This window comes from Panthera onca, chromosome C2 (genome assembly GCF_046562875.1).
Source record: "Panthera onca isolate mPanOnc1 chromosome C2, mPanOnc1 haplotype 2, whole genome shotgun sequence".
In the NCBI taxonomy this organism is placed as follows: Eukaryota; Metazoa; Chordata; class Mammalia; order Carnivora; family Felidae; genus Panthera; species Panthera onca.
Window position 1 is genome coordinate 73231072 of NC_138347.1, and position 27943 is coordinate 73259014.

At 36.5% G+C, this 27943-nt stretch overlaps 1 protein-coding gene across 6 annotated transcripts in view; it reads left to right on the forward strand.

Annotated features, from left to right (window-relative positions):
* ACAP2 (ArfGAP with coiled-coil, ankyrin repeat and PH domains 2) overlaps nt 1–27943 on the forward strand; it is a 155228-nt gene that overhangs the window by 80121 nt on the left and 47164 nt on the right. For all 6 annotated transcript variants that reach the window (XM_078453105.2, XM_078453103.2, XM_078453104.2 and 3 more), the window contains 4 exons: nt 12047–12105; nt 13261–13444; nt 17477–17521; nt 21220–21315. In XM_078453105.2, the coding sequence (XP_078309231.1) occupies nt 12047–12105; nt 13261–13444; nt 17477–17521; nt 21220–21315 (384 nt within the window). The remainder of the gene's footprint in view (nt 1–12046; nt 12106–13260; nt 13445–17476; nt 17522–21219; nt 21316–27943) is intronic.

The following is a 27943-nucleotide window of genomic DNA, read 5'->3' on the forward strand; positions in this document are numbered from 1 at the left end:
AGCAAAATTTCATCAAGAATCAGAATTTGGCTAATTAACATCAAAAGCCAATAATAAATAACTACTGAAAAGTGTAAGAGTCAAAAAAGAATTGCGTTCTTTTTTTTTTTTTATGTTTATTTTTGAGAGAGAGAGAGAGAGGACAGAGTGTGAACGGGGAGGGGCAGTGAGAGAGGGAGACACAGAATTCGAAGCAGGCTCCAGGCTCTGAGCTGTCAGCATAGAGCCCGACGCAGGTCTTGAACTCATGAACCGTGAGATCATGACCTGAGCTGAAGTTGGACGCTTAACTGACTGAGCCATCCAGGTGCCTCCAATTGCATTCTAGTAGGAACACCTCTTAAGAAATGATGATGCTAACAAAGCAACCATATGTATCTTATTAGTAGAAGAAATGTGAAAAGTAAGAACAAATTAATAGCAAAAATTTGTGAAAGAGCCAAAGAAAGATGAAATATTTGACAACGGGTACTAAGTGAAGAAGTGATGACAAACAAATTGTGACTGCAGTAGTTTTGGGTGATTCAAATGGTAATGCCAGGGGGAACATTATATAGTTTTGTCAAAGCAATAATTACTGCATTTAAATACTTTATAGAGCAAGTCAGACAAATAGTATTAAAATATAATTTTAGCAAAAAAGATTCATTTTTAGCAGTTCATTTCTTTTTTAATTAAAATGTTTTAAGTTTATTTATTTATTTTGAGAGAGAGAGAAAGAGAGAGAGTGAGCAGGGCATAGAGAGAGAGAATCCCAAGCAAGCTCTGCACTGTCAGCTTGGAGCCGGACTTGGGGTTTGAACCCACAAACCACAAGATTATGACCTGGGCCGAAATCAAGAGTCAGAAGATTTGGATGCTTAACCTACTGAGCCACACAGGCACCCCAGCAGTTGTTAATTTCTGAATGGTTGTACCAAATAGTTTACAACTTCTTAAATCACTATAAAAGCTTATATAAACACGACACTAATATCTTCTGTATGACTGTTGACATCTTATTTATCTCTGTTTAACAACCACCCCAAAATTTAGTGACTTAAAACAACAACTATCATGTGTTTGGGCAGGGTTTGGGGAGGCCAGCTAGTCTCTACTCCAGTTGGTGTTGGCTGAGTGGCTCGTATATGGCTGGAGGATCCAATTTGTCTGGTGCCTCAGCTGGGGTGGCTAGAATGGGTGAGGTTGGCCAGGTTTCTCCTGCCCTTTGGAGTCTGTCATTCTCTAGGACTTCACTTTTATAATGTGGTCTCTCTACAGGAGGGTAGTCAGACTTAAATTTTTTTTTTATTTTATAAGAGAGAGCATGACTAGGAGAGATGGGCAGATGGGGGTGGAGGGGAGGGAGGGAGGGAGAGAGAGAGGGAGGGAGGGAGGGAGAGAGAGAGAGAGAGAGAGAGAGAGAGAGAGAGAGAGAGAGAACCCCAAGGCTCCTCACTCGGCCTCACATTTACCCTGATGTGGGCCTCAATCAATGCCACAACCCTGGGATCATGACCTGAGCTGAAATCAAGAGTCTGTCGCTCAACTGACTGAGCCACACAGGTGCCCCAGGTAGTCAGTTTTCTTAATGTGATAGCTGGTTTTCAAGTGAGTGAAATCAGTAGGTGTAAGACTTCTTATGGGCTTGGTCTGGAAGTCACATAGGATCACTTTTGCTACATTCTTTTGATCAAAGCAAGATACAAGGCTATGCCAGATTTAAGGTAAAGGGTAATAAACTCTACCTCTTGGTGGGAGAGTACCATGCACATGGAGTGATGAGAGGAATTATTGGTGGCCCTCTATATAAACAGTCTACTGTATCTTTCAACACACCAATAATGTGTGCCATAAGTGTTAGGAGCCTTTACAGTAGAAAGAGATTTTGATTTATGTCATCTGGAGTATAGCTTCAGAATTTAAAAAATTTCTCTAGGTGATTCTGACATGTAGTGAAGTTTGAGAACCACTACTTTAAATCAGTGATTCTCGGGGCTCCTGGGTGACTCAGTTGGTCAAGCATCTGACTCTTGATTTCAGCTCAGCTCATGATCTCGTGGTTTGTGATATTGAACCCTGCATTGGGCTCTGCGTTGATAGCAGGGAGCCTGCTTGGGATTCTCTGTCTCCCTCTCTCTGTCCCTCCCCACTCATGTGCACGTGAGCCCGCACTCGCTCTCTTTCTTTTTCTCTCAAAAATAAACATTAAAAAAAAAATAACCCAGCGGTTCTCAAATTGTGGCCCATGGACCAATAGTATCAGCATCACCCTGGGACTTGTTTGAACTTCAGCTTCTCAGAGTTTACCCAGATCTACTGAATCAGCAACTCTGAGGCCAGGAGCCAGCAATCTGTGTTTGAACAAAGCCTTCTAGGCAGTTCTAAGGTACTCTAAAGTTTGAGAACCACTGTTCTAGAGCAGGGGTTGGCAGACTTTGACTTGAAGGCCAAATCTAACCCATCCCTCCCCTGCTTTGCATATAAAGTTTCATTGGAACACATATTCATTTGTTTCTGTATTGTCTATGGCTGCTGTTGCACTACAACAACAGAGTGGTTGTGACAGGGACCACATGGCCCACAAACCTAAAATACTGTCTAGTCCTTTACAGAAAAATGTGCTGACCTGTGCACTAAAGGACTACTTTGTTTTTGCCCAGTTCCCAGGACTGTATGTGTCGTGACACCCACTGAAGAGAGGCCTCTTTCTGCTTTAGTGAAAGTGATTTAGTGATTTTAGCTACCTTGAATTCTTATCAGTGGAGTGGTAGTGGATGAACCAAGGCTGTAACCCAGACTAGTTAAAATCAGAGTCTCTGGGAGTAGGCATCAGTAATTTTCAAAGGTCCCCAGGTCATTCCAGAGTTCAGCCCAGTTTGAGAAGCAGTGTTTTGCTTCTTCCAAATAAGCTACTTGGAATTCTTAGTAAACACAGACTCTGATTCTGTAAGTCTGGCCTGGTTTTGGAAATTCTTTTCTAACAAGCACCCAGGTGATACGAATAATTTTGGTTCACACCTGGGGAGCTTAAAATGTGCTGATTCCTGAGTCTCACCAGTGTTTCTAATTATCTCAGCGTCAGGGTATTTAAAAGTTCCCCAGGTTATTCTAATGTGCAACCAATGTAAGAATCCCTAGGTTAGAGCAGCCTGTCTCAATCTCTAAGTAATGGAATCACCTAGCAAATGTAATAAAAATACAGAAGGATTTTATCTTTCTTTAACAAGCTTGGACCTTGGTATTTTCTGTTAGCTTTGCAGGTGATTTTCACACTAAAGCTAGTGAAGAACCACTGCTATAGAGGACTCAAGAAAGGGAGAAAGAAGAATTTAGAGAAATGGATAGGCTAGGACAGGCAAAGAATATAGAAAAAGAGGAACACGTAATGAACAATAATTTGCATATTGGGCTCTGTTCCTGATGATAGCAGAGAAGAGTCCTCTTGATTTGTTATTGACCTATTTATTACAGGCCTAATGAGCTTAACTAAATAAAAGATTCAGGTAGTTCACAGCCATAGCCCTGTACTCTTCTATAGATTTTGGAAAGGAGAGGGATGATTATGTCCTATGGAAGGAATCATAGAAGAGAATGCTGTGGTAGCTGAATAATATTTAAATGGGCGACAAAGACTTTAAACTACGAAATTTATGCTTTGAGCCAATGGGGCCTAAATGGTAAGAACTGGAAAATCTTCAGTGCCAACTGTGGATGTGTAGCCTATCTTGTACTAAACTTTGTAGAGTACTGTTTGCCATACGTAAACTGCATCTCAGTTTTCATCGTTTTCTGAAAACAGCTGAGATAGTGTTGCTTTAACTGTGTCCAGACATGAATGGGGGATAACCTGAGTGTAAGCCATTGGTTTAAAACAACCATTATCTGTGCACTTAAGTCAGATCCTTTTTTTTTTTTTAATTTTTTTTTTCAACGTTTTTTATTTATTTTTGGGACAGAGAGAGACAGAGCATGAACGGGGGAGGGGCAGAGAGAGAGGGAGACACAGAATCGGAGACAGGCTCCAGGCTCCGAGCCATCAGCCCAGAGCCCGATGCGGGGCTCGAACTCACGGACCGCGAGATCCTGACCTGGCTGAAGTTGGACGCTCAACCGACTGCGCCACCCAGGCGCCCCAGATCCTTTTGTAATTAGGACACGCATAGGTCACATGACATATTGTTGATTATTTGTTATGTATATGTTGGTAGGAATAATACTGCTAATTTTAGAAATGGAACTGAATCTTAGCTTTTGTGTTGGTACCTCCCCCCCCCACCCCCACCCCCGAGTCTGTCATTGTGGTTTTATTATACCATTTCACGTTTTCTGGTGTAGAAACAGAAGACCTGAGCTATACTTAATTCCAAGGGTAAAACAATTTTTTTTCGTCTAAAACCTAGGTAAAGTTTTTGGGTGGTCACTGGACACTTTGGATAAGATCTGGATCAGAATCCTCAACTAGTGAAGATAGTAGAACGCAACACAAGGAAAATGGGGAAATCAAATCAAACTTAAGGAAAGAGTCTTGCAGACTTCATTTGGTACCTGGCTTCTAGGTACCAATGCTACTTGAGATTGGTCCTGACAAGGCTACTTTTACTTTAGTCCCTGTTTCTTTCAAGTCTTCTATAGCTTTTTACTTGCAGCATATGAAAAGAAATGGTGTGAATTCTCTCTCAAGCAGAGTATAGATTAGTGACTTAGGAAATGAGACTAAATGAGGCAGTTCTGTGCAGCAGTTCACCACAGAAAAGTGTTAGCGAGCTGTTCTGTGGCTGGATGGCTTGAGATTGGCAAGTAGGAGACAGCTTTTTACTCAGTTGCTTTTGCATTAACAATATAATTTTCACTGTAATCGAAGTGTTGAAAATGGGTAGCCTCGATTATTGGCAATTTCCTAAAGTGCTTCCTATTCTAGTCAAACGTATATAAAATTTAGTTTAGGTAATGTTTTATCTTGGAGGATGTAGATACTACGTAATGTTTGTATAGTTTTAAAACAATGAAACACTACACAGGAAAACATTGTGTTCTTCTCTCTGGAATATACTTATTTTTAAACGTTACTGAGGGATAATTGGTATAAACAGCATATCAAAGCATACAATTTGGTGAGCGTTGACGTATGTAAACCTGAATAAAACTGTCACCTTAATTAATTTAATGAACATAACAGTTACACCCCAAAAGTTTTCCTTTGCTACTTTGTAATTCTATTTGCTGCCTTCTTATTTCTAGACATTCACAGATCTGCTTTCTGTCATTATTGGTTAGTTTCAATTTTCTATACTTACATGTAAATTGAATCAGTGTAATTATTTTGAGACTCAATTGTGTTGTGTTTAACAATAATTCTTTCCAGGGGCATCTGGGTGGCTCAGTCAGTTGAGCATCTGACTTCGGCTCAGGTCATGATCTCGCAGTTTGTGAGTTTGAGCCCCACTTTGGCACTCTGCTGTCAGCCTGTCAGCGTGGAGTCCACTTTGAATCCTCTGTCCCTCTCTCTGCCCCTCCCCTACTTATGCTCTCCCCCAAAAAAATAAATATTAAAAAAAGAAAAACAATAATTCATTCCTTTTTTATTGCTTAATAGTATTGCATTGTATGGATATATCATAATTTGTTTATCCATTCACCTGTTGATGGATGTATTAGTTATCTATTACCATAGAGTGGATTACCCCAAAATATAGTGGCTTAAAACAATAAACATTGTCTGGTTTCTGGGCCAGGAGTTTTTAGACTTTAGACTTAGCTGAGTGGCTCTGGCTCAGAGTCTTGTATGAGATTGCTATTAAGATATTGGCTGGGCACAGTTGGTTGAAAGCTTTACTGGGGCTGGAGGATCCAATTCCGAGATAGGAAGTGTGTGTGGCTGTTGGATCCAGGCCTCAGTTCCTCGCCAGGGAGCCTTGTCCCTCGGCTGCTTGAGTGTCCTTAGTACATGGAATCTGGTTACTCCCCAAACAGGGGATCCAAGAGCACAAGAGCAAGGACAAAGAAAAAGCTACATTGCTTTTCATGACTTAGTCTTAGAAGGCATACATTGCCACGTCCTCCATATTACCATTTGTTAGAAGTAAGTCGCTATGACCAGCCTGCTCTCAAGGTGATCAGGCTCCATTTTTGAAGGGAGGAGTGTCAAAGAATTTGTGGACATATTTTAAAGCCACCACAATGAACATTTGAGTTGTTTCTGGGCTTTGGCTATTACAAATAAAGTTGCTTACAAAAATATATGTAAAAGTTTGTATACATATATGCATTTATTTCTCTTGTGTGAATAGCCAGGAGTGGCTAGTTCATACATAAGGTAGGATTATATTTAACTTTTTACAAAACTGTGTGTATAGTGAAGACTATAAAATATTGCAAAGAAAATAAAGGAAAGAAAAAAGAACTTACTGTTTATAATAATAATAATGTTAATATTCATATATTAAATTTCTAAAAATTTTTAAAAATCTTTATTTTCAGATACTCTTAGACTTACAGAATAGTTACAGTACAGAGTACCCATAACCTTTAAATTTCTAAAAATATTTAACTTCAAAGAAATTAAAGAAAACCTCCCAAAATTTAGAAATTATTTTCCAAAGTTGACTGTATCACTTTACAGCAGCCATGTACAAGAGTTCTAGATGCTTCACATGATCAACAACACTTGGTATGGCCACTCTTTTTAAATTCATCATGGTTTTAATTTGCATTTTCTGTTTTTTTTTTTTTTTTTAAGTTTATTTATTTTGAGAGAGATCCAATTCCAAGATAGGGAGTTTTTTTTTTTTAGTTTACTTATTTTGAGAGAGTGCGTGTGAGCAAGGGAAGGGCAGAAAGAGAATCCCAAGCAGGCTCTGTGCTCTTAGCACAGAGCACAATGTGGGGCTTGATCTAACAAACTGTGAGATCATGACTTGAGCCAGAATCAAGAGTTGGAGGCCCAACTGACTGATCCACCCAGGTGCCCCTAATTTGCATTTTCTTAATAGTTAATGATGCTCAGTGTGTTTTTGTGTGTTTTTCTGTCAATGTATCTTCTTTGGTGAAATGTCAGCTCTTTTGCCCATTAAACTTTTTTGGATTGCTTATCTTATTATTACTTAGTTATAAGAGTTCTTTCTGTATTGCAGAAATGTCTTTTGCCAGATAAATGTTTTGCAGATACTTTCTCTGAGGCCTTGGCTTGTCTTTTCCATTTTTATGACAGTATCTTCTGAAAAGCTATAGCTTTTAATTTTGATTAAATCAGTTTATTGACTTTTTTATTTTATGTTTTCTTTTTGTATTCTACCAAGAAATGTTTGCCTAGTTTATGTTTAGATTTGTGATCCACTCTGAGTTACTTTTTCTATATGTTTGCATGGTAAGGGTCAAAGTTCCTTTTTTTTTTTTTCCAGGCTATGGCTCTTCAGTTGTTTGTTGTAACACCATTTGCTCAAAATGGTTTTTCCCTATTGGCACCTTTTTGAAGGCAGCTGTGTTCACCACTATACCACCACTTGGTACTGCACCGTTGGTACTTTTTGTCTAAAAAAATGTGTGGGTCAGTTTTGGGCTCTGTCTTATTTCATTGATCTTTTTGCCTGTCTTTATTCTAATACCACAATAGCCTTAATTACTGTAGCTTTCATAGTAAGTCTTGAAATCAGGTAGTATAGGTATTCCAGCTTTATTCCTTTTTTTCAAAATTGGCTATTCTAGGTCTTTTACATTTTCATATAAGTTTTAGAATCAAATTTTTAGCTTCTACAGAAAGCCTTACTGGGATTTGGAGTGGGATTGTATTGAATGTATGGATCCATTTGGTGAGAATGGACATCTTACTAATAATCAGTCTTTGAATCCAAGAACACAGTATATCTCTCTATTTACTTAAGTTTTCCTTAATTTCTCTTGGTAATGTTTTGTAGTTTTCACTGTACAAGTCTTACGTATGTATCCCTAAGCATTTCCTATTAAATTTTTTTTTAATTTGTTTATTTTGAGAGAGAGAGAGAGTGAGCACGAGTGGGGTAGAGGCAGAGAGAGAGGGAGAGTGCAGAGCCTGATGTGGGGCTTGAACCCACAAACCATGAGATCATGACCTGAGCTGAGATCAAGAGTCCGATTTTTAACTGACTGGGCCACCTGGGTACCCCAGCATTTCCTATTTTTTGATGCTACTGTAAATGATATATTTTTTTCCAGTGTTTATTTTTGAAAGACAGAGTGTACGCAGGGGAGAGGCAGAGAGAGGGGGACAGAGGATCTGAAGCGGGCTCTGTGCTGCCCAGCGTGGGGCTCAGCTCAAACCGCAAGATCATGACCTGAGCCAAAGTTGGACACTTAACCGACTGAGCCACCCACCCAGGCTTTTTAAAAGTTCACTTTCTAAGTTGTTGCTGGTATATAGAAATATCACTGATTTTTGTATTTTGACTTTGTTCCTGTGGCCTTGCTAAATATGCTTGTTAGTTCTGGTAGACTTTTATGTAAATTCCATAGTATTATCTCAATCATATCATCTGTAGATAAAGATAGCTTTGTATTCTTCCGTTCTAATATGTCCCCCTTTTTTCATTTTTCTTGCTTGATTGCCTTGCTAGGGTCTCTAGTAGAATGTTGAATAGAAGTGATGAGAGCAGATATTCTTGCCTTGTTCTTGAGTGTTGCCATTAAGAAGCCTTTCACCACTGAATATGTTAGCTGTACATTTTTTGTATGTGCTCTTTATTAGTTTGAGGAAGTTCCCTTTTATTCCTGGATTCCTGAGAGTTTTTATCAGGAATGGGTGTTGAATTTTGTCAAATGCTTTTTGGTCTCTATTGAGATGCTCATACAGTTTTTCTGTTTTAGTTTGTTATCATGGTAAATTATATTCATTGACTTTTTAATGTTAAATCCATCTTGCATTCCCAGAATAAATCCCAATTGTCATGGTATATTGTTCTTTTTATGTGTTGTTATTGTATATCATTATTACATATTAAGAATTTTTACATATGTGGTCATGAGGGATATTGAGGATTCTCTTGTCTCCACATCCTCACTAACACTTACTCTTTTTTGTCTTTTTGATACTAGCCATTCTGAGTTGTGTGAGGTGATATCTCATTGTAGTTTTGATTTGCATTTCCCTGATGATAAATGATGTTGAGCATCTTTTCATGTGTCTCTTGGCCATTTGTATGTTTTCTTTGGAAAAAAGTCTACCCAAGTCCTCTGCCAATTTTTAAATCAGATTGTTTGGTGTATGAGTTCTTTATATATTTGGGGTATTAACCCTTTATCAACTATATCATTTGCAAGTATCTTCTCCCATTCAGTATATTGCCTTTTTATTTTATTGATGGTTTCTTTCACCGTGCAAAACCTTTTTAGTTTGATGTAGTCCCAATTGTTTATTTTTCTTTTGTTTCCTTTGCCTGGGGAGATAGATTAGGAAAAATACTAAGGCCAATGTCCAAGAATTTACTGCCTATGTATTCTTTTAGGATGCATAAGGTTTCAGGTCTCACATTTAGGTCTTTAATCTGTTTTGAGTTTATTTTTGTGTATGGTGCAAGAAAGTGGTCCAGTTTCATTCTTTTGCATGTAGCTGTCCAGTTTTCCCAATCATGTATTAAAGAGACTGTATTTTCCCCATTGTATGTTCTTGCCTCCTTTGTCGTAGATTAATTGACTATATAAGTGTGAAGTTATTTCTGGGCTCTTTATTCTGTTCCATGATCTAGGTGTCTGTTTCCATGCTAGTACCATACTGTTTTGAGTACTATAGCTTTGTAGTATAGTATGATGCCTCCAATTTTGTTCTGTTTTTTGTTTGTTTTTGTTTTTGTTTTTGTTTTGCAAGATTACTTTGGCTCTTTGGGGTCTTTTGTGGTTCCATACAATAGGATCATTTGTTCTAGTTCTGGAAGGATACTAACTAATATAGTTAGCTTTATGAATTTTGACACATGCATACAGTTGGATCTCCATACCACAATCTATATGCATGACTGTTCCAGTAACCCTAAAAATAGCCTTATGTTATGCCTTTGTAGTACCCTTCCTCCTACCCCTTACCACTAGTAATTACTGATTTGTTCTCCATCCCTATAGTCATATCTTTTCCTGGGTGTCCTGTAAATCAAATCATATAGCTTGTAGCCTTTTGAATATGACTTATTTTACTTAGCAAAATCTATTGAAATTCATCTATGTTGTTGTATGTATTAATAGTTGCTCTTTTTTATTGCTGAGTAGTATTCTATTGTGTGATGTACCATAGCTTACTTCTTCAAGGACATTTAGATTGCTTCTAGTTTGAGGCACTTAGGAATTGCACTGCTATAAACATTTGCATACAGGTTTTGGTGTAACTCTAAGTTTTCTTTTTTCTTGGGCAAATACCTAGGAATGGGATTGCTAGGTTTTATGTAAATATAGCTTTAACTTTATAGGCTATGGGAGGCTTTTAACTATAGATTCTATTTCTTTGTTTCTGTTTAGGTTATTGATTTCTTATTGAGTGAACTTTGGTAGTTTTGTTTTTCAAAGAATTAGCCCATCTCTATTGAATTTATAGGCCTAAAATTGTTCCCCAATTCTCCTGATTATCCTTTTTTAATAGCTGTAGAATCTGTGGTAATGTCATCTTTGTCCTTCTTGACATTGGAAATTTGTGTTTTAAAAATTTTTCTTGATCACTTTGATGGGAGATTTATCAACTTTATAGATCTTCTGAAAGAACTAGCTTTTGGTTTCATTGAGTTTTGGCTGTTGAGTTTCTGTTTTCTATGTAGCTGACTTCCAGTCTTACCTTTATTATTTCCTTTCTTCTGCTTAATTTGGGTTTAATAGTTTAACATAGTACAGAAAATAATTTTTTCTCTCTGGAAGTAAATTGTCAGATTTTTAAACCTTTAGTACTCAATCCAGGTGTGTGTGTGTGTGTGTGTGTGTGTGTGTGTGTGTGTGTGTGGTGTGTTTGGTATTTAGGCAAGAACATGAGACTTTGCTAGTAGCAAGATTTCAGAGAGAGTGAAATTGGTATTGTTTTTAATAAGTAGGAGAACACAGGATTTTCTTTTTGTTTTGAATATTGATTTTTGTGTCTGTTCATCTGACATCTGTTTCCAACTCTGAATGAAGTGTATCTGTTAATTATTGAATGAAATGTATCTGTTAATTATAGAAGTATTTGGAGTTTCCATGACAAGCCCAGTGAAATTGCCCACACATGGAGCTACTAGAGTTTAATATGTGGTATCATTTAAATGGGGCAAAATATTGTCACGAGGAGTAAAATTTTATTCTTGTCTCTAATCTTAGCAATCATTGAACCCAAAGGGCCATATAATGTTTACTTGAATTAAGAATGTAAAACATTGTGGGGCGCCTGGGTGGCGCAGTCGGTTAAGCGTCCGACTTCAGCCAGGTCACGATCTCGCGGTCCGTGAGTTCGAGCCCCGCGTCAGGCTCTGGGCTGATGGCTCGGAGCCTGGAGCCTGTTTCCGATTCTGTGTCTCCCTCTCTCTCTGCCCCTCCCCCGTTCATGCTCTGTCTCTCTCTGTCCCAAAAATAAATAAAAAAGTTGAAAAAAAAAAATTAAAAAAAAAAAAAAAAAAAAAAGAATGTAAAACATTGAAATCCCTACATTTTCCCTGTTGAATAACCTCTAACTAAGATGATATGAAGCAGTTCTGGAGTTGTTTTTACTTAGTATGTTTTGATATGTTAAAGTAAGAAATTCCTGTAGTAAATGAAGTAGACTTCATATTACTTTTTAGGTTATTTGTCAAAGCTTGAATTAAAATCAAGGAAATAAATCACTCTATTATTTGAACATTGTATTTAAATGTTAATGCAGATGTGATTTTCTCTGTAAATAAAAATAATTTTATTTTTTAGATGAAACTGGCTTAAAAATCGGTTTCAGTTTCTTTTTTAAATCCTTACTTTTTTAGTTGGTCTTCAATAAGAAATATAGGTGTTATTAGAATTGGAGTAATAGTGGAAAGATGTATTACTTACCAATCTACGTGAAAATTATTTTTTTGTTTACTTTTCTAATTGTTTAATGTTACATTTTATCTTTTAGATCCTATTTGACCAAACTCAGAGATCAATTAAAGCACAGCTTCAGAACTTTGTTAAAGAGTAAGTCAATTACAGTGAAAAGAAAAGTAACCAGTGAATGATCACATCTGGGAGTTGGTATCTTTTGAGAGGAATTTTATGGACCATGATTTATTGAAAATTTTGGAGTTTTTGTTTGCTTTTTTGCTTTGTGAAATATATATTGCATTTTTTTCCTGAGCTACTCTGTAAAGGAATCAGACTTTATGCCTTTCAGTGAATCATTTATATTATGAAATTTATATTCAGGATACATAACTAGGATTGTTATAGATTAAAAAATAAAAGAAATAATTTAATGGCCTTTCAAAATCAAAGCAGACCCCAAAAGTGATTGAAATGCTATTAGTTATTATAGTTAAGACTAAGTTTTCCTTTGTCTCAATATGGTATTTTCTTTGGAGAGAAGATAATGGAATATATGAAAATGAGTCAGGAAAGTGCATGTTGTTTTGCCACATGTGAGCCTTTTATGTCACATTCATCCCATTCTATATGTGAAATAAAATGAAACTAGAAATAAAAGACATCCAAATTTTCTAGATAGGAACATTTTCCTTTCCCACATTAATCAGTTTTTCTCTTTTAATTCCTGACCAAGAATATATAAAATTACAGATAACATTGGTTACGATATAGTATTCAGGATAAATGGCAGATGTTATAAGCTGTAGATAGTGGCAGATCTCATGAACATAGTGCACTGCCATTTAGTAGGTTGGAATTTATTGTTTTGTTAGTGACGTCTTGCAGATTCTTTGCAAATAATAGACTAATGTTCAGAATGTCCTTATAGAATGTATACATGAAAATTTATGGCTTCTTAACAAAGAGTTTAAAGCCTTTTTCACATACACTTTATTATCATTTTTAAATTGTTTGTCTTCAAGTCATTTTGCCTAGTTCTCTGGTAGAAAAAAATGAAGGGATATCATGTATTTATCTAAGATCATTAATCAAGGGTTTTGGATTTTTGGAATACTGAATGGAAACTGTTACTCTTTACGGGTACACAGTTGTTTTACAAAGGATTGTATCAGTGTGTGTTTTAAGAATATATTCATGCCCTTGATCCAGTAATTTCCCTCAACAAGAAATGAATGATATTTCTTAAAGTGTGGTTTGTAGACCACCCATAATTGGATTTATGAAAATTTCACTATTTTTATTTTTTAGAGACCTTAGAAAATTCAAAGATGCCAAGAAGCAATTTGAAAAAGTCAGTGAAGAAAAAGAAAATGCATTAGTAAAAAATGCTCAAGTACAAAGAAACAAACAGCACGAAGTTGAGGAAGCCACAAACATTTTGACAGCAACAAGAAAATGTTTTCGACATATAGCCCTCGACTATGTACTTCAGGTATATTTATTATGTGTTTTCAAAAAATGCTTACTAAACACGTCCTTACTTTTGAATGATGGCATTGAAAGGACAATTAATAATGTTTCTTTGAGTTTAAAATCAAACCATGATCTTTTGTGAAAACTTTTCACTTGTCTGTATATCTCTGTGCATATATTTATGTGTGTACATGTGTACACCTTTGGTTTGGATTTCTTCACCTTTTCACTTAACATGATACTTCTCTCATTTTTAAATGTTCTAAAAAGCATTTTTAATTGCTATGTTTTATTCTGTGGAATTACTGTGTCAATTTAGTTAGTATCTGATTATCAGATATAGTGTTGCCAGTTTTTACTGGAAATAGTGAAAATGTAGCTTTCAATAATTATAAATAATAATAACATCTTTGTATATAAATCTTTTGCCACATTTCTGATTGTTTCTTTAGAGTAGATTCCTAGAAGTACTAAGGCTTACTATGTTGCCAAATGAAAAATATTTCTAGAAACACTGTTCTCATATTTACCATAATGTAAATATGAGAAAAAATATGGTGTTTAAAATTTTTTTTTAATGGTTATTTATTTTTGAGAGAGACAGAGACAGAATGTGAGTGGGTTAGGGGCAGAGAGAGAGGGAGACAGAATCTGAAACAGGTTCCAGGCTCCGAGCTGTCAGCACAAAGCCCTATGCGGGGCTCGGACTCACGAGCTGTGAGATCATGACCCGAGCCGAAGTCAGATGCTCAACCGACTGAGCCACCCAGGCGCCCCAAAAATGTGGTGTTTTTTAAAACTAGAGATCAGTGTTTGGTAAGTTGCCTGGTGATCTTCTGGTCCTATGTATAATTGAAATCTATTTGGATTTGATAGGTCTCCAAAGGGATTCAAGAGATGTGAAAAGTGAAGGCACACATACATTGTTTCACATGTACTTGATATTTTCCTATGTATCATGAGTTGAAAGCTCTAAAGCTTAGGGGATTAGTTTTTCTAAATCTCCTTTTACAAAACAGCAATAGAGTCCTCAGAGATTGTTGACTTAATAGTGATCACAGGGCATTTCTTTAAAAAAAATACATAAGTAACCATATACAAATTAGTGCTTAAAAACTACTTAGATGGGGTGCCTAGGTGGCCCGGTCAGTTGAGTGTCCGACTTCAGCTCAGGTCATGATGTCTCCATTCGTGGTTTCAAGCCTTACATTCAGCTTTCTGATGTCAGCACGGAGCCCGCTTTAGATCATCTGTCCCTCTTTCTCTCTACCCCTCCTCTTCCCCCCCTTGCACTTACACTCTTTCAAAAATAAAACATTAAAAAAACCCTCCTTAGATAACTTTGCAAAACAGTAGAAAAAGACTAAGATTTTTAAAAATTTTCTATTCAGTAAGTGGGAAGTTACATTTTAAAAAATGAAGTGAATTCGTTTATTAATGAAAGTCTCTAGAATGGCATGGTCTGTAATTTCCTATTTCCCATTACCTACCTCACATTCACCCCACTTCTGCAGTAATACGAATACTGTCTTCCTATCCGATTCCACTGAAATGGCTTACGCTAAGGTCTTACTCATTAGATAGAATTTAATTTTTAACCAACTTGCCTCTCGCGTTTCACTGAAATGGTAGACCACACTCTTTCTTGAAATACACTTTTGTCTTAATTTATTTCAAATAACTTTAGGTCATCTTCCCAGCTTCTGTTGCTTTTCAGTTTCCGTGTTGAGCTTCTCTCCTTTGCCTACCTTTTCAACCTCTTTTTCAGGTTTACATCTTTGGTTCTGTTCTTTTCTGACCTTTTGATTTTCCTGATAATCTCATGCTCTTTGCTTGAATTACCACTAAGTACAGATGACAAAATTTATTTTTCTCCGACGCCCCTCTTTCTTTTTGTATTCACAACTGAAAACTGTCTTCTTCCAGATGGCGTCTTTTTGCCCTTACTTAACTTGAATGGCGACACCCTTTTGCTCAATCCTAGAAGTTCCTGTGGAGAGTTGTTACACCAGATATTCTCATTCTCAGCTGCTATACCTAACAGCCAAAACTGCCTTATAAAGTTCTGTGAATCTCTTAAGTCTGTTCTTTCTGACCCTTGCTGTAGCACTTTATTATTTCTTATCTAGACTATTAAGATGTTCTCATAAAACTGGTCTTGCTTGCATTGCTTTTACCTGCTCCATTACTAGTTTATTCTCTGTTCTGTGGTCAGTTACTCAAACCTCTCCAGGCAAAATGAATCATTCTTGCCTCTGCTTCCACTGTGCTGCCATAATATTGTCATGCACATTGCTGTTAGAGCACTTACTTGCATTTATTGTAATTATTTATTTCTGTGTCTTTTATTCCTAGGTTGTGTTCCTTCCCTCTAGTCCAGTGGTTGGAAAATAAATTTTCCATTTTCTGTGGTGTTCATCCAAATAGTTTGACATTAGGACCCCTGCTTCCTCTATAGCTATTGCATTATTTGATTTTTCTTATGAGAACTGTTGTGTCATTTCATTATATGGCCTAAGTGGCGATTTTAGGGCATAGTAAGTAATAAATATCCAAATTTATAAAGTTTGTCATGCTTTAGCTTCCTTAAATACATGATTTTACTTTTTTTTCAAGTAAATGCTGTTTTTTGTTGCCAAACAGAAAAAAATACATAGAAGAGAGGCACTTTTGTTTGGTATTTTTCAAAGTTTGAATAATAGGTTATCTGCAGCCCCTGCTTTTATTTAGAGCATTTGAAAGTTAATATTTTAGTTCTCAAAACTGAATGGGCCTTGAAACACATACAAAGGAAATTAGTGGTTAGTTAAGTGTAGTTATTTGGATTTTTCTTGGTGTGGTTTTGTTTTGCGATCAGTGCTTTAAAATTATCTTGTAAGACAACAGGCAGAAGAACATATTAAAAAGGAAGATATTCTGTAAATCTTTTGACAATAATAGCAAAAAATGAATGATTCTTTTTTTGTATAAACATTTAATTTCATTAAGCTGATATGTAACAGATAAAAATAAAATACTTGTTAAGAATTTTCTAGAGTTGGGAGAGATACTACAAAGGTAACTTTCATAATTTACTGGTCTTTTAGTAAGTTTAGTCTACTTAAAATATTTAAGGTCCATTAATTTATTTAACAAATATTTATTGAGTCCTCACTACGTACTACTTGGGGAATGCAGCTGGGAGTAAGACATAGGTAAATAAGAAAATATAAGGTAGTTACGAATGCTGTGAAGAAAATAAATAGGTTGATATACTAGAGAGTATACCAACTCTAGTATATAGGGCCTACCTTGGACGTTTTTGAGGAGATAGTATTTAAGCTGGGGCCTGATTAGTAAGAGGTATCCTTGTGTCTGGGCAGAAGATCATGACATGAAGACAGAACAGCTAGTTTGAAGGTGTTGAGATGGAAGTAGTTTTGGATTGTAGTTGGAGCACAGAAAGGGGAAAGTAGTAGAAAGCTAGGTTAGAGAGGCAGTCATCACAAAGGGCCACTTAGGTGATAGAAGGAAGTTGGAAGGTTTTAAGTTGGACATAGCATAATCTTATTTATATTTTGAAAAGATCACTCTGCTTGCTGTGTGGAGAATGGATTGTAAAGAGTCAAGTATAGAGAGACTAGTTCATAGGCCATTGCAACAGTCTAGAAAAGATAGGATGATGTTGGTAGTGGTGGTAAAAGTAGTGAGGATTTGTATTACAGATACACGTTGAAGGGTCGGGATGGACAGTTAGATGAGGAGGACGGGGAAAAGATGGAATTCTGAGCAATTCAAAGGTCTATCAAAGTGACAGTTTTATCATTACAGTATTTATGACTTAAGCATGACCAGTTTTTCTTTGAACTGCAATGGATGACAGTTTCATTGGTATGTTTGTCTTAACTGTTTTTGCAAAACGCAGGTCAAAGGGTAAAAACCTTGAACTTTGTTTTTATTTACTTTTCTGGAAAAGTATTAAACTTCAGAATAAGCAAATTTTACAATATTGCACTGTAGATTAGTTTTTAAAGTAAAAACTGGGTGATTAACCAACTGTATTTTCCCTCAGATTAATGTCCTTCAATCAAAACGAAGATCAGAAATCCTAAAATCAGTAAGATATTTATTGAAATGACATTTTAAATATTTTGGTATGATCTGAATGCACATATGTAAGCATTTAAGCAGCATCATATGTTTGTGTGTATATATATGTAAATGTATTTATTCCAGGTTCATAATTAATCTTTACAGATCTTTTTGTATTTCTCATGTGCCACTTAACCACTTTTTTGTCTCCTTCACGTTATAGTTATTTATGTGTATCTCCTCTATTAACACACTGCGAGCTCCTTAGTGTAGATGTTTAAATATTTCAGATTCAGGGCATGCATAAATAGTATCATTTAGAGAATTTTTCCTTAGGATTATTGATGATGTATCAGCCTTTTGGTTTGTTCTTTGGAGTGCAGTTGGAAAATAAATGGGATGAAATTTGAGAATAATTTTTTTTCCCTGAGCCACTATACCCATAGAGAAAGTGATTTTTTTTTTTTTTTATGTGACCATTTTTGGTCTTAAAGTTATCAAGGAAGTGGGCAGGGGGTGGTAGTGGTATGGCATTGAACTTTTTCATATTTCGAGAATCTTAGAAATAATTTTTCCTCTCTTTGTTCACTGAAGTGTTTTATTTTTCTTTTCCCCTGAAAGGGTATACTTAAATTGCTTTGATCCTTGTCCCCACCAAGCTTTTTCCTAAATTCTATATTTATGATAGTGCTTACAGGTAAGTACATTGTACTTGCTCTTTACTTCCACTTCCTTTCCCAGACTGAGAGTAATGTATGTTAATTGTAGAAAATTGAAAACTGAAATGTATGAAGAAAAGAATTAAAATCCTTATAAATCTTACTACCAAGGGAGAACCACTGTTATTATCTTGGCATATCTCTGTATCTTTTTTCCTCTCTTTCTGTGTGCATGTATGTATGTGAATGTGTATATGTGTATTCTAAAATGGCTTTTAATTAAAAAAAATTTTTTTTAAACATTTACTTATTTTTAAAAATTTTTTTTTTAATGTTTATTTATTTTTGAGACAGAGAGAGACAGAGCATGAACGGGGGAGGGGCAGAGAGAGGGAGACACAGAATCCAAAACAGGCTCCAGGCTCTGAGCTGTCAGCACAGAGCCTGACGCAGGGCTCAAACTCACGGACCGTGAGATCATGACCTGAGCTGAAGTTGGCCGCTTAACCGACTGAGCCACCCAGGCACCCCAACATTTACTTATTTTTGAGAGACAGAGAGAGGCAGAGCATGAGCAGGGGAGTGGGAGAGAGAGAGATATACAGAATCTGAAGCAGATTCCAGGCTCTGAGCTGTTAACACAGAACCTGATGCGGGGCTTGAACTCACGAACTGTGAGACCATGACCTGAGCTGAAGTCGGATGCTCAACTGGCTGAGCCACCTAGGCGCCCCCAAAATGGCTTTTAATTTTTTTTAAACAAAATAAGAATCATTGCTACATATGTTTTGTAACTTTCTTTTCTCAATAGTAACACTAAAGTCATCAGGTGTCATTAAATATTTTTTATTTAACGATGACTTTTGTGGCGAAATAGAATTCTACCATGTGGATATATTAGGGGTAGGCAACCTTTTTTTGTGAAGGGCCAGGTAGTGACTATGTTAGGTCTTGTGGGCCATGTGGTCTGTGTTGTAATTACTTAACTGTATGCTGTAATGAGAAAGTAACCATAAGGGCGCCAGGGTGGCTCAGTCAGTTGAGTGTTTGACTCTTGGTTTTGGCTCAGGTCATGATCCCAGGGTCTTGGGATCGAGCCCTCCATGCTGAGTGTGGAGTCTGCTTAAGATTCTCTCTCTCTCTCTCTCTCTCTCTCTCTCTCTCTCCCCCCCCCCCAAACCCTCTCCCCACCCCCCCCAACCCTCTCCCCTGCGGTGTGCTCTCTGAAATAGAGAGAGAGAGAGAGAGAGAGAGAGAGAGACAAAGCAGCCATAGATAATATGTAAATGAATAGAATGGCTGTGTTTTAATAAAACATTTTTCTTATAGACATGGAAATTTGAATTTCATACAATTTTCGCCTGTAGTGAATTTCATACCATCTTTTCATTTTCTTTCAACCATTGATAAATGTAAATACCACATTAGCTCATAGGCCATCCAAGAACATATGATGGGGCTGGATATAGTTTGCAGGTCATAGTTTGCTGATCTTGAATATGCCATAAATTAATTTTATCCATTAATGGATTTTAAAGTAATTTCCGTGTTTTTGACTTTAAAAATATTCTAGTGGTCATTCTGATAAACAATATGACTTATTATCATAATTTCCTTAGGATATATTATGACAAGAGATTTGGCTAAGAGTTAAAGGGTTTAAGCATTTATTAAAACTTTTAAAAAATAATGTTAAATTTTAAGACTTACACAACATTTCCACTAGTAGTGTGTGAAAGTGAACTATATTACTAACACTGGGTATTAGTTTCTTCCACTCTACCTATAATTTGGTAGATAGAAAATGTCATGTCATTGTTCAGTTTTGCATTTCTTTACTACAAATGAGTTTGTATTAAATGTGTATGAGTTTGAATTTTTTTCTGCATATTTTTTGGCCTCTTATGTTTTCTCTTTTGTTGTTGTTGTTGTGGTTGTTGGAGTGTTCATCTTTTTCATACTGATTTGTAACATGTCTTATATTTTAAGACTATTTACCCTTTGCCATTGTATTTTTCTAGTCTTATCACTAACCTTTCAATAGGCTTATGTGTTTTGCTGTGTAGGCATGTTTTATGTAGTTGTAGCTATTAATCTTTCACCCTCTTTTTTATATAATTGTTTTTTATTATATTCATAAAGTTGCACAACTACTGTTACCTAATTCCAGAATAATCTTTTATTGAGCTTTGTCCTTTTGTGTTTGTTTTATTTAATTGACTTTTCTCTTAAAAAAAATTCTTTTGAAGCATTCTTGAATGTTAAAGACCTTATGACCTATTTTAGGTTTCAGAAAATTAAATAGATGCCTCATCTTGCTAACATAGAGGGATGCTTGAAGGATTCTTTCAGTATTGTGATTGAATTAAATTTCTTCCCATATAAAAACAATAAATAAAAATAAAGCCGATTTTTCTTTCACAAATAGGTAAAATATAGGAAAACCTGGAAAAAATCTTAACCCATTAGCATCATATTTGTATATTGGGAATGAATATTCAGAAACCTCCATATTGGCAAAGTCTGTTGACTCCTTTAAGTATCTTGAGAAAAAAATTAGCATTCCCTGCTTTGGGTTGTGCTTAGTGATCCTAGCAGGTTATAAAGTGTGATTGTTTTATTTTGAGAGCTTCATATTTCCCATTCTAATCTTTTAATGTTTTATTTGCAATTTAAAGTTTTCCAGTGAATTTGGTTGAAAGGCACATAGATAGTTTATAATGCACCTGGGAAGATGGTGAAAGTATTGAATACTTGATTCTTTAAATTATTACTATATGAATCTTGATCGTCTGGATATAATCTAAACAACTAAAATTTGGGGCATTGTTAAATTTTTAAACCACTTGGAGATTTCTTTTAAATAAAATTTATTCTCACTTCACATATATTTCTGAAATACTCTTAAGAAAAATGACCCAATTTCAATTTTAAATAGGTTTGATATTTTGGGCTCTAAAGGAATAATTTTTAAACATTAGATAAGATCAAGATTTTTAAAAAAATTCAGAGTATTTATCTAAGAATTGATTTTAAGATGCTAATCTTTTTTTTCTTTTATTAGATGTTATCTTTTATGTATGCCCATTTGGCCTTCTTCCATCAAGGATATGATCTATTCAGTGAACTTGGGCCCTACATGAAGGATCTTGGTGCACAGGTAATATTGTACTGTATTGCTTGATTCTGTATTATACATTGATACTTGTATTTTTAAAAAATGTTTATTATTTTTGAGAGAGAGAGAGACAGCGCGTGTGTACACGAGAGTTGGGGAGGGGCAGAGAGAGGAAGACAGAGGATCCAAAGCAGGCTCTGCACTGACGGCAGCAAACCTGACCTGGGTCTCAAGCTCAGGAAGAATAAGATCATGATCTGTGCCGAAGTTGGACGCTCAACTGACTGAGCCACCCAGGCACCCCTGATATCTGTGTATTTTTTTTTTAATTGAGATATAATTGACATACAATATTGCATTAGTTTCAGCTATATAAAATAATTTGAGGTGTGTGTGTGTGTGTGTGTGTGTGTGTGTGTATGTATACATATACATATAAATATAGGTCAAATGACCATCTCAAAAGTCAAATAACTCCAGTTAGTTACAATTTTTTTTTGATCAGAACTTTTAGATTACTCTTAAGCAACTTTCAACATACAATACAGTAGTGTTAACTATAGTCACCATGCTGTACATTACATTTCCAGGAGTACCTTTTGACCCCATTCACCCATTTTGTCTACTCGGCCCCCTCCCCAACCTCTGCCAGTCTGTTGTATCTTGTGAGGTTTTTTTTTTTTTTTTTTTTAAGATTCATATATAAGTAGGATCATATGGTATTTATCTTTTTCTGTTGACTTACTTCACTTAGCATAATGCCCTCAAGGTCCATCTGTGTTGTTGCAAATGGCAAAATTTCCTTTTTTTTAAAAAATGGCTGAATAGTATTCCCTTGTGTATATATATACACCACATTTCCCTTATTCTTCTATTGATGGACACTTAGGGGGTTTCCATGTCTTGGCTATTGTAAATAATGCTGTGGCGAACGTAGTGATGCAGATATTTTTTCAAATTAGTGTCTTTGTTTACTTTGGGTACATATCCAGAAGAGACATTGCTTCTTCTGCATATGGTAGTTCTGCTTTTAATTTTTTGAGGAACCTCCATACTGTTTTCCATAGTGACGACACCAGTTTATATTCCCACCAGCAGTGCACTTTTCTCTTCATCCTTATCGACACTTTTTATTTCTTGTCTTTTTGATGACAGCCATTTTGACAGGCATGAGGTACTATCTTATTGTGGTTTTGATTGGCATTTTCGTGATGGTTAGTGATGTTGAGCACCCTTTCATATACCTTTTGGCCATCTGTATGCTCCTTTGGAGAAATGTCCCCTCAGATCCTCTGCCCATTTTTAAATCAGAGTGTTTGTCTTTTTGCTACTGCGTTGTATGGATTCTTTATATATCTTGGGCATTTATATCAGATATATGATTTGCAAATATATTTTGCCATTCAGTAGGTTGTCTTTTCATTTTGTTGATAGTTTCCTTTGCAGAAGTTTTTTGGTTTGATAAAGTCCCACTTTTGTTTTTCTTTTTTCTTTTCTTTTGATGCCTTTGCTCTGAGATCTGTACTTTTAAAGAAATTTAGCATTTTGGGAAATATGACATTTATTTAATAAAGAAGTTTGATGCTACAGATGATTTATGTGTGGGTTAAATGTGTATAACCAAAAATAAGATTAAAGTTAAAACTATGCTATTGGGGCACCTGGGTGGCTCAGGTGGTTAAGCATCTGACTCTTGATTTCGTCTCAGGTCATCTCATGGTTCGTGGGTTCGAACCCCACATTTGGCTCTGCACTGATAATGTGGAACCTGCTTGGGATTTTTCTCTCCCTCTCTCTCCCTCTGTCCCTCCCTTGCTCTCTCTCTCTCTTTCTCTCAAAAAAAAAGAAACATAAAAAATTTTTTAAAAAGTGTTACAGATAGTATATGAGGGTGTTGAAAAGAAAATTTAAAAACAAAGTGTTTCGTGGATCCTGAGAAACATAACAGAAACCCATGGGGGAGGGGAAGGAAAAAAAAAAAAAAAAAAGAGGTTAGAGTGGGAGAGAGCCAAAGCATTAGAGACTGTTAAAAACTGAGAACAAACTGAGGGTTGATGGGGGGTGGGAGGGAGGGCAGGGTGGGAGGGAGGGCAGGGTGGGTGATGGGTATTGAGGAGGGCACCTTTTGGGATGAGCACTGGGTGTTGTATGGAAACCAATTTGACAGTAAATTTCATATATTAAAAAATAAAAAAATAAAAAAAAAAATAAAAAAAAAATAAAAACAAAGTGTTTCATAGTATATGTGGCTCAGTTTATTTTTCATATCTTACATTTGGATAATTAAAAAATCCTACTGATTTTTCATTTGAAGTTAGGGCTCCTTTTTTATTTTGCAAAAAATGTATATTTTGCTATTTTGAATAATACAATTTTTAGAATCTTAAGATTAAGGAACTCTTGGGAACTTTTTCATTTTATACATACACACGTGTGAATTGTATATATGTATAACAGTATTATAGAGAAATTTCATTGTATTCAAATTATTTTTGATAACTTAGCAGAACTTTATATTAATTTGTTCTGGGACATTCTTTTTTGCTGATTGGTGAGCTTTCTGGATTCATTAGTACCAATTTTTGGGTGATTCCCACCCCCCCCCCCCCCCATAGGTTCGTATTACCTTTTGAGGACAGGGGGTTAAGGATGAAAAATAGAATTTAGGGAAATGAGGAAAAGGTAAGAGCATAACGAGAATTGCATTCATGGACCAAAAGTAAATACTCTGTGTGTGTGTGTGTGTGTGTGTGTGTGTGTGTGCGTGTGTGTGTGTGTGTGTATGTGTGTTGGGATGGTATGCAGAGCATATGCCATGAGTTGCCATACTGTTCCCTAACTCTAAGTAGACTTACGTAGACTTAAGTAGAACTTAATCTATTGGAGGAAACCAACATGTCACCAGACTATTATTACTTTTTGTACTAAGTGCCCTGTCTGGGAATATACATTGAGACTAGGCTTGTTTGCATGTGTTAGAAGCCTGAAAATAATGGTAGCTTCAATAGCATGGAGTATTATTTCTCCTATGTCAAGTCAGAGTCCTGGTATGGTGGTCGCTTGATTTGCAGGGATGCAGGCTTATTATATTTTTTAATCCTATCTCATGGTTCAAAGTGGCTGATCAAGCTTTAGTCACCATACCTACATTCTAGCTAACGGGAAAGAGGAGAGGAGAAAGAAAGATGCATTCTCTCTTTTTCTGAATATCTCCTGGAAATTGTAGAGGTCACTTCTGTGTACATCCTAATGTCACACTAGCTGCAAGGAAAGATGGGGGATACAGATTTAATGCCAGATAATCATGTGACCTACTAGAATTTGGGGGTTGTATTAAGAAAGAAAGAGAGAATGGTTATTGGGAAACAGCTAGCTGTCTCTATACATAGCAGAGGATGAAAGAGTTATAGGAACATACAGATGGAACATGTAACCCAGACTTGGGAGAAAGGCAAGAGTTTCCTAGGCTAGGTACTTGCCACATTCTGTCAAATTTTATGTTGCACCCTCATCCTACATGAAATATAATTTATAAAAAAATTAAGTTGGATTGCAGTTGAATAGTTTAAATAATTATATATTTTAGACATTTATTAATTTCAGTTTTGCTGTTTCCCCCTCTCAGTTCTCACATGACTTTTCTTTTTTTTTTTTTTTTTTTTTTTTTTTAAATTTTTTTTTTCAACGTTTTTTTATTTATTTTTGGGACAGAGAGAGACAGAGCATGAACGGGGGAGGGGCAGAGAGAGAGGGAGACACAGAATCGGAAACAGGCTCCAGGCTCCGAGCTGTCAGCACAGAGCCTGACGCGGGGCTCGAACTCACGGACCGCGAGATCGTGACCTGGCTGAAGTCGGACGCTTAACCGACTGCGCCACCCAGGCGCCCCTCACATGACTTTTCATGTAGCTTTGTTGTCTATATGGACTCTAGTGGAAAATATAGCCTGGTTGGAGGTGGCCAGTTAGGATTTTCTTTTTATAATTCAGTTATGAGATGACTGCATCTGGAACTAGGAACATGTAGTAATAGAAATAAATAGACTTGAGGGATATTTAAGATGTAGCCAATTTGAAGGTAGAGGGACATGATGAGTTGAGGTTTAAATGTGTTGAATTTTGAGGATAGGACATCTAAGTGAATATATCTGGAGCTCATAAAAAAAACAAAACAAAACAAAACAAAACACCAAAACCTAGATTAAAGGAGTCAGTAGCATATAATTGCTAATTGTAACCACAATAGTGGGTGAATTGACCCAAGGAGAGTTAATAAGTATCTCAAAATCCTTTTTGTATTTCAAAAGATAGTTTTGAAAAATGTAAGTGCTAGAACAGAATGCTTAAAGATGTTATGGTCAAGGGCTGCTAGTATAGAGTGAAAAGAGAATCTGGCTTCAAACAGGGCCCTAAGAATGACATATTTATTTTATTTTATTTTTTATGTCTTAATTTATTTTTGAGAGAGATAAAGAGACAGAGTGCAAGCTGGGCAGGGGCAGAGAGAGAGGGAGATATAGAATCTGAAGTAGGCTCCAGGCTCCGAGCTGTCAGCACAGAGCCCGACATGAGGCTCGAACCCACGAACCATGAGATCATGACCTGAGCCAAAGTTGGATGCCTAATTGACTGAGCCACCCAGGTGCCCCAAGAATGGCATATTTTTAAGGGATAGTTAAGTATGAGAGCTCCATGAGAACATAGATGAGAGAGGAGGTGGGAACCCAGGAGACGGTGGTAGCACAGGCCAAGTAAAGAACATCTCTGAAAGGAGGGGGTGGTTGTAGGTACAAATATGGGAAAAAAGGTCCAGTAAACCTAGGGCTATTGCGTCTAGCAGCAAGAAGGTTATTTGTTACCTCTGTGAGAGTAGAGGGTCTGAGTGGCAGAGCTAAACTACAGTGGGTAGTAGTTATGAATATGAAATGGACAAGTGAAGAACAGGGAATATTTTTCCAGAAGTTGTGTTGTGAAGGAAAAGGAGGGAGAAGGTAGTAGCTAGAGGGGACTGTAAGTTGGAGGAAGGTTTTATTTTAAGGTAGTAGGATTTCCACCTATATACAAGCAGATGGAAATGGAAGAAGTTGAAAAGTAGAAAGAGAAGTGATGATATCTGATGTGGTAGGAGTAGAAGGGATTCCAGACACAGGATTGGGGGCACCTGGCTAGTAATAGGCACCTGTGAAACTTCTAATGCCCATCACTAATAGAAGCATGGGGCACACCCTGCTGTGCTCCAAACTCTCTCTTCCTGATACAGTCTGAGCACGTAGGAGACAGGACTGTCAGTCTTCACATCTCCTCAGCTCGTACTTCCTCCAACCCTCCACCATGTGAAAAGATTTTTTTTCCTTTATATTTCTCCTCCAACAGAGAGAGGTGAATTTTTCCCCTTTCTGCTGTAATAGCAGTGGGGTGGGTTGTAGCAGAGGCGTTTACTGCCAGTCCGACAGGCAGAAAACCATCACTTGCATTGTAGTACTATTGTGGAAGTTACACTCACACAAGTTTACAAGTATTAGTTGAATCTTAGGGTCTACTTTGTACCTCACTTCAGTCTGAGTGAATGAATAATATTATATGCCATCAATTAAAGTCTATAAAACCTGGTATAATGGTTATTTTATTCATTCAGTATAAGAAAATGTTGAGGGCATTTGACTAGTGCAACATGTACAAGCCTTACGCGTTGAATCAATGTTACATGTCACCAAGGCATGTATGCATTAGATCCTCAAGTGCAGTAGTATAGTTGCCATCTAAATCAAATATGTATAGTAGTGATAGTTCTGTTTCAGTGTGTTTTCTTTTGGTTTTGATTAATATTCAGTGATAATTAAGATTGTATGGGGGCGTCTGAGTGGCTCAGTCAGTCGAGTGTCCAACTCTTGATTTCGGCTCAAGTCATGACCCCACGGTTGTGGGATTGAGGCCCACATTGGGCTTTGTGCAGAGCATGGAGCCTGTTTAAGACCCGCTCTTTCTCTGGGCGCCTGGGTGGCTCAGTCGGTTAAGTGTCCGACTTCGGCTCAGGTCACGATCTCACGGTCCGTGAGTTCGAGCCCCGCTTCGGGCTCTGGGCTGATGGCTCAGAGCCCGGAGCCTGCTTCCGATTCCGTGTCTCCCTCTCTCTCTGCCCCTCCCCCATTCATGCTCTCTCTCTGTCTCAAAAATAAATAAAACGTTAAAAAAAATTTTTTTTAAAAAAGATTCTCTCTCTCTCCCTCCGCCTCTCTCCCCTGCTTGTGTGTGCTCTCCCTTTCTCAAATTAAAAAAAAAAAAAGATTCTATGGCCAGTTGTACACCTGAAACTAGTATTCCACTATATGTTAACTGGGATTTAAAGAAAAACTTTAAAAAAGTATTTTTTTTTTAATTAAAAAAATTGTGTGGTCAGAATCATTCTCTGGCAGGAAAATAAAAATCATGTGTAATAGAGAGTGAATAAAGAATCAAGTAGTTTTTTTTTTTTTTTACAAAGGCTTTTTTCAATTTTGTTTCTAAAGGATATCAATGAAAACATTTGGACATTTAATACTTTATCTTTCTCCTTATTCCTGTTGATATTTACATTTTTATTTTTTCATTTACCCCACATGAATCAGTTAGAGGTATGGGGGTTCGAAGATGAAATGACATACATCACAGTCTAGGAGAGTAAACTCACATAA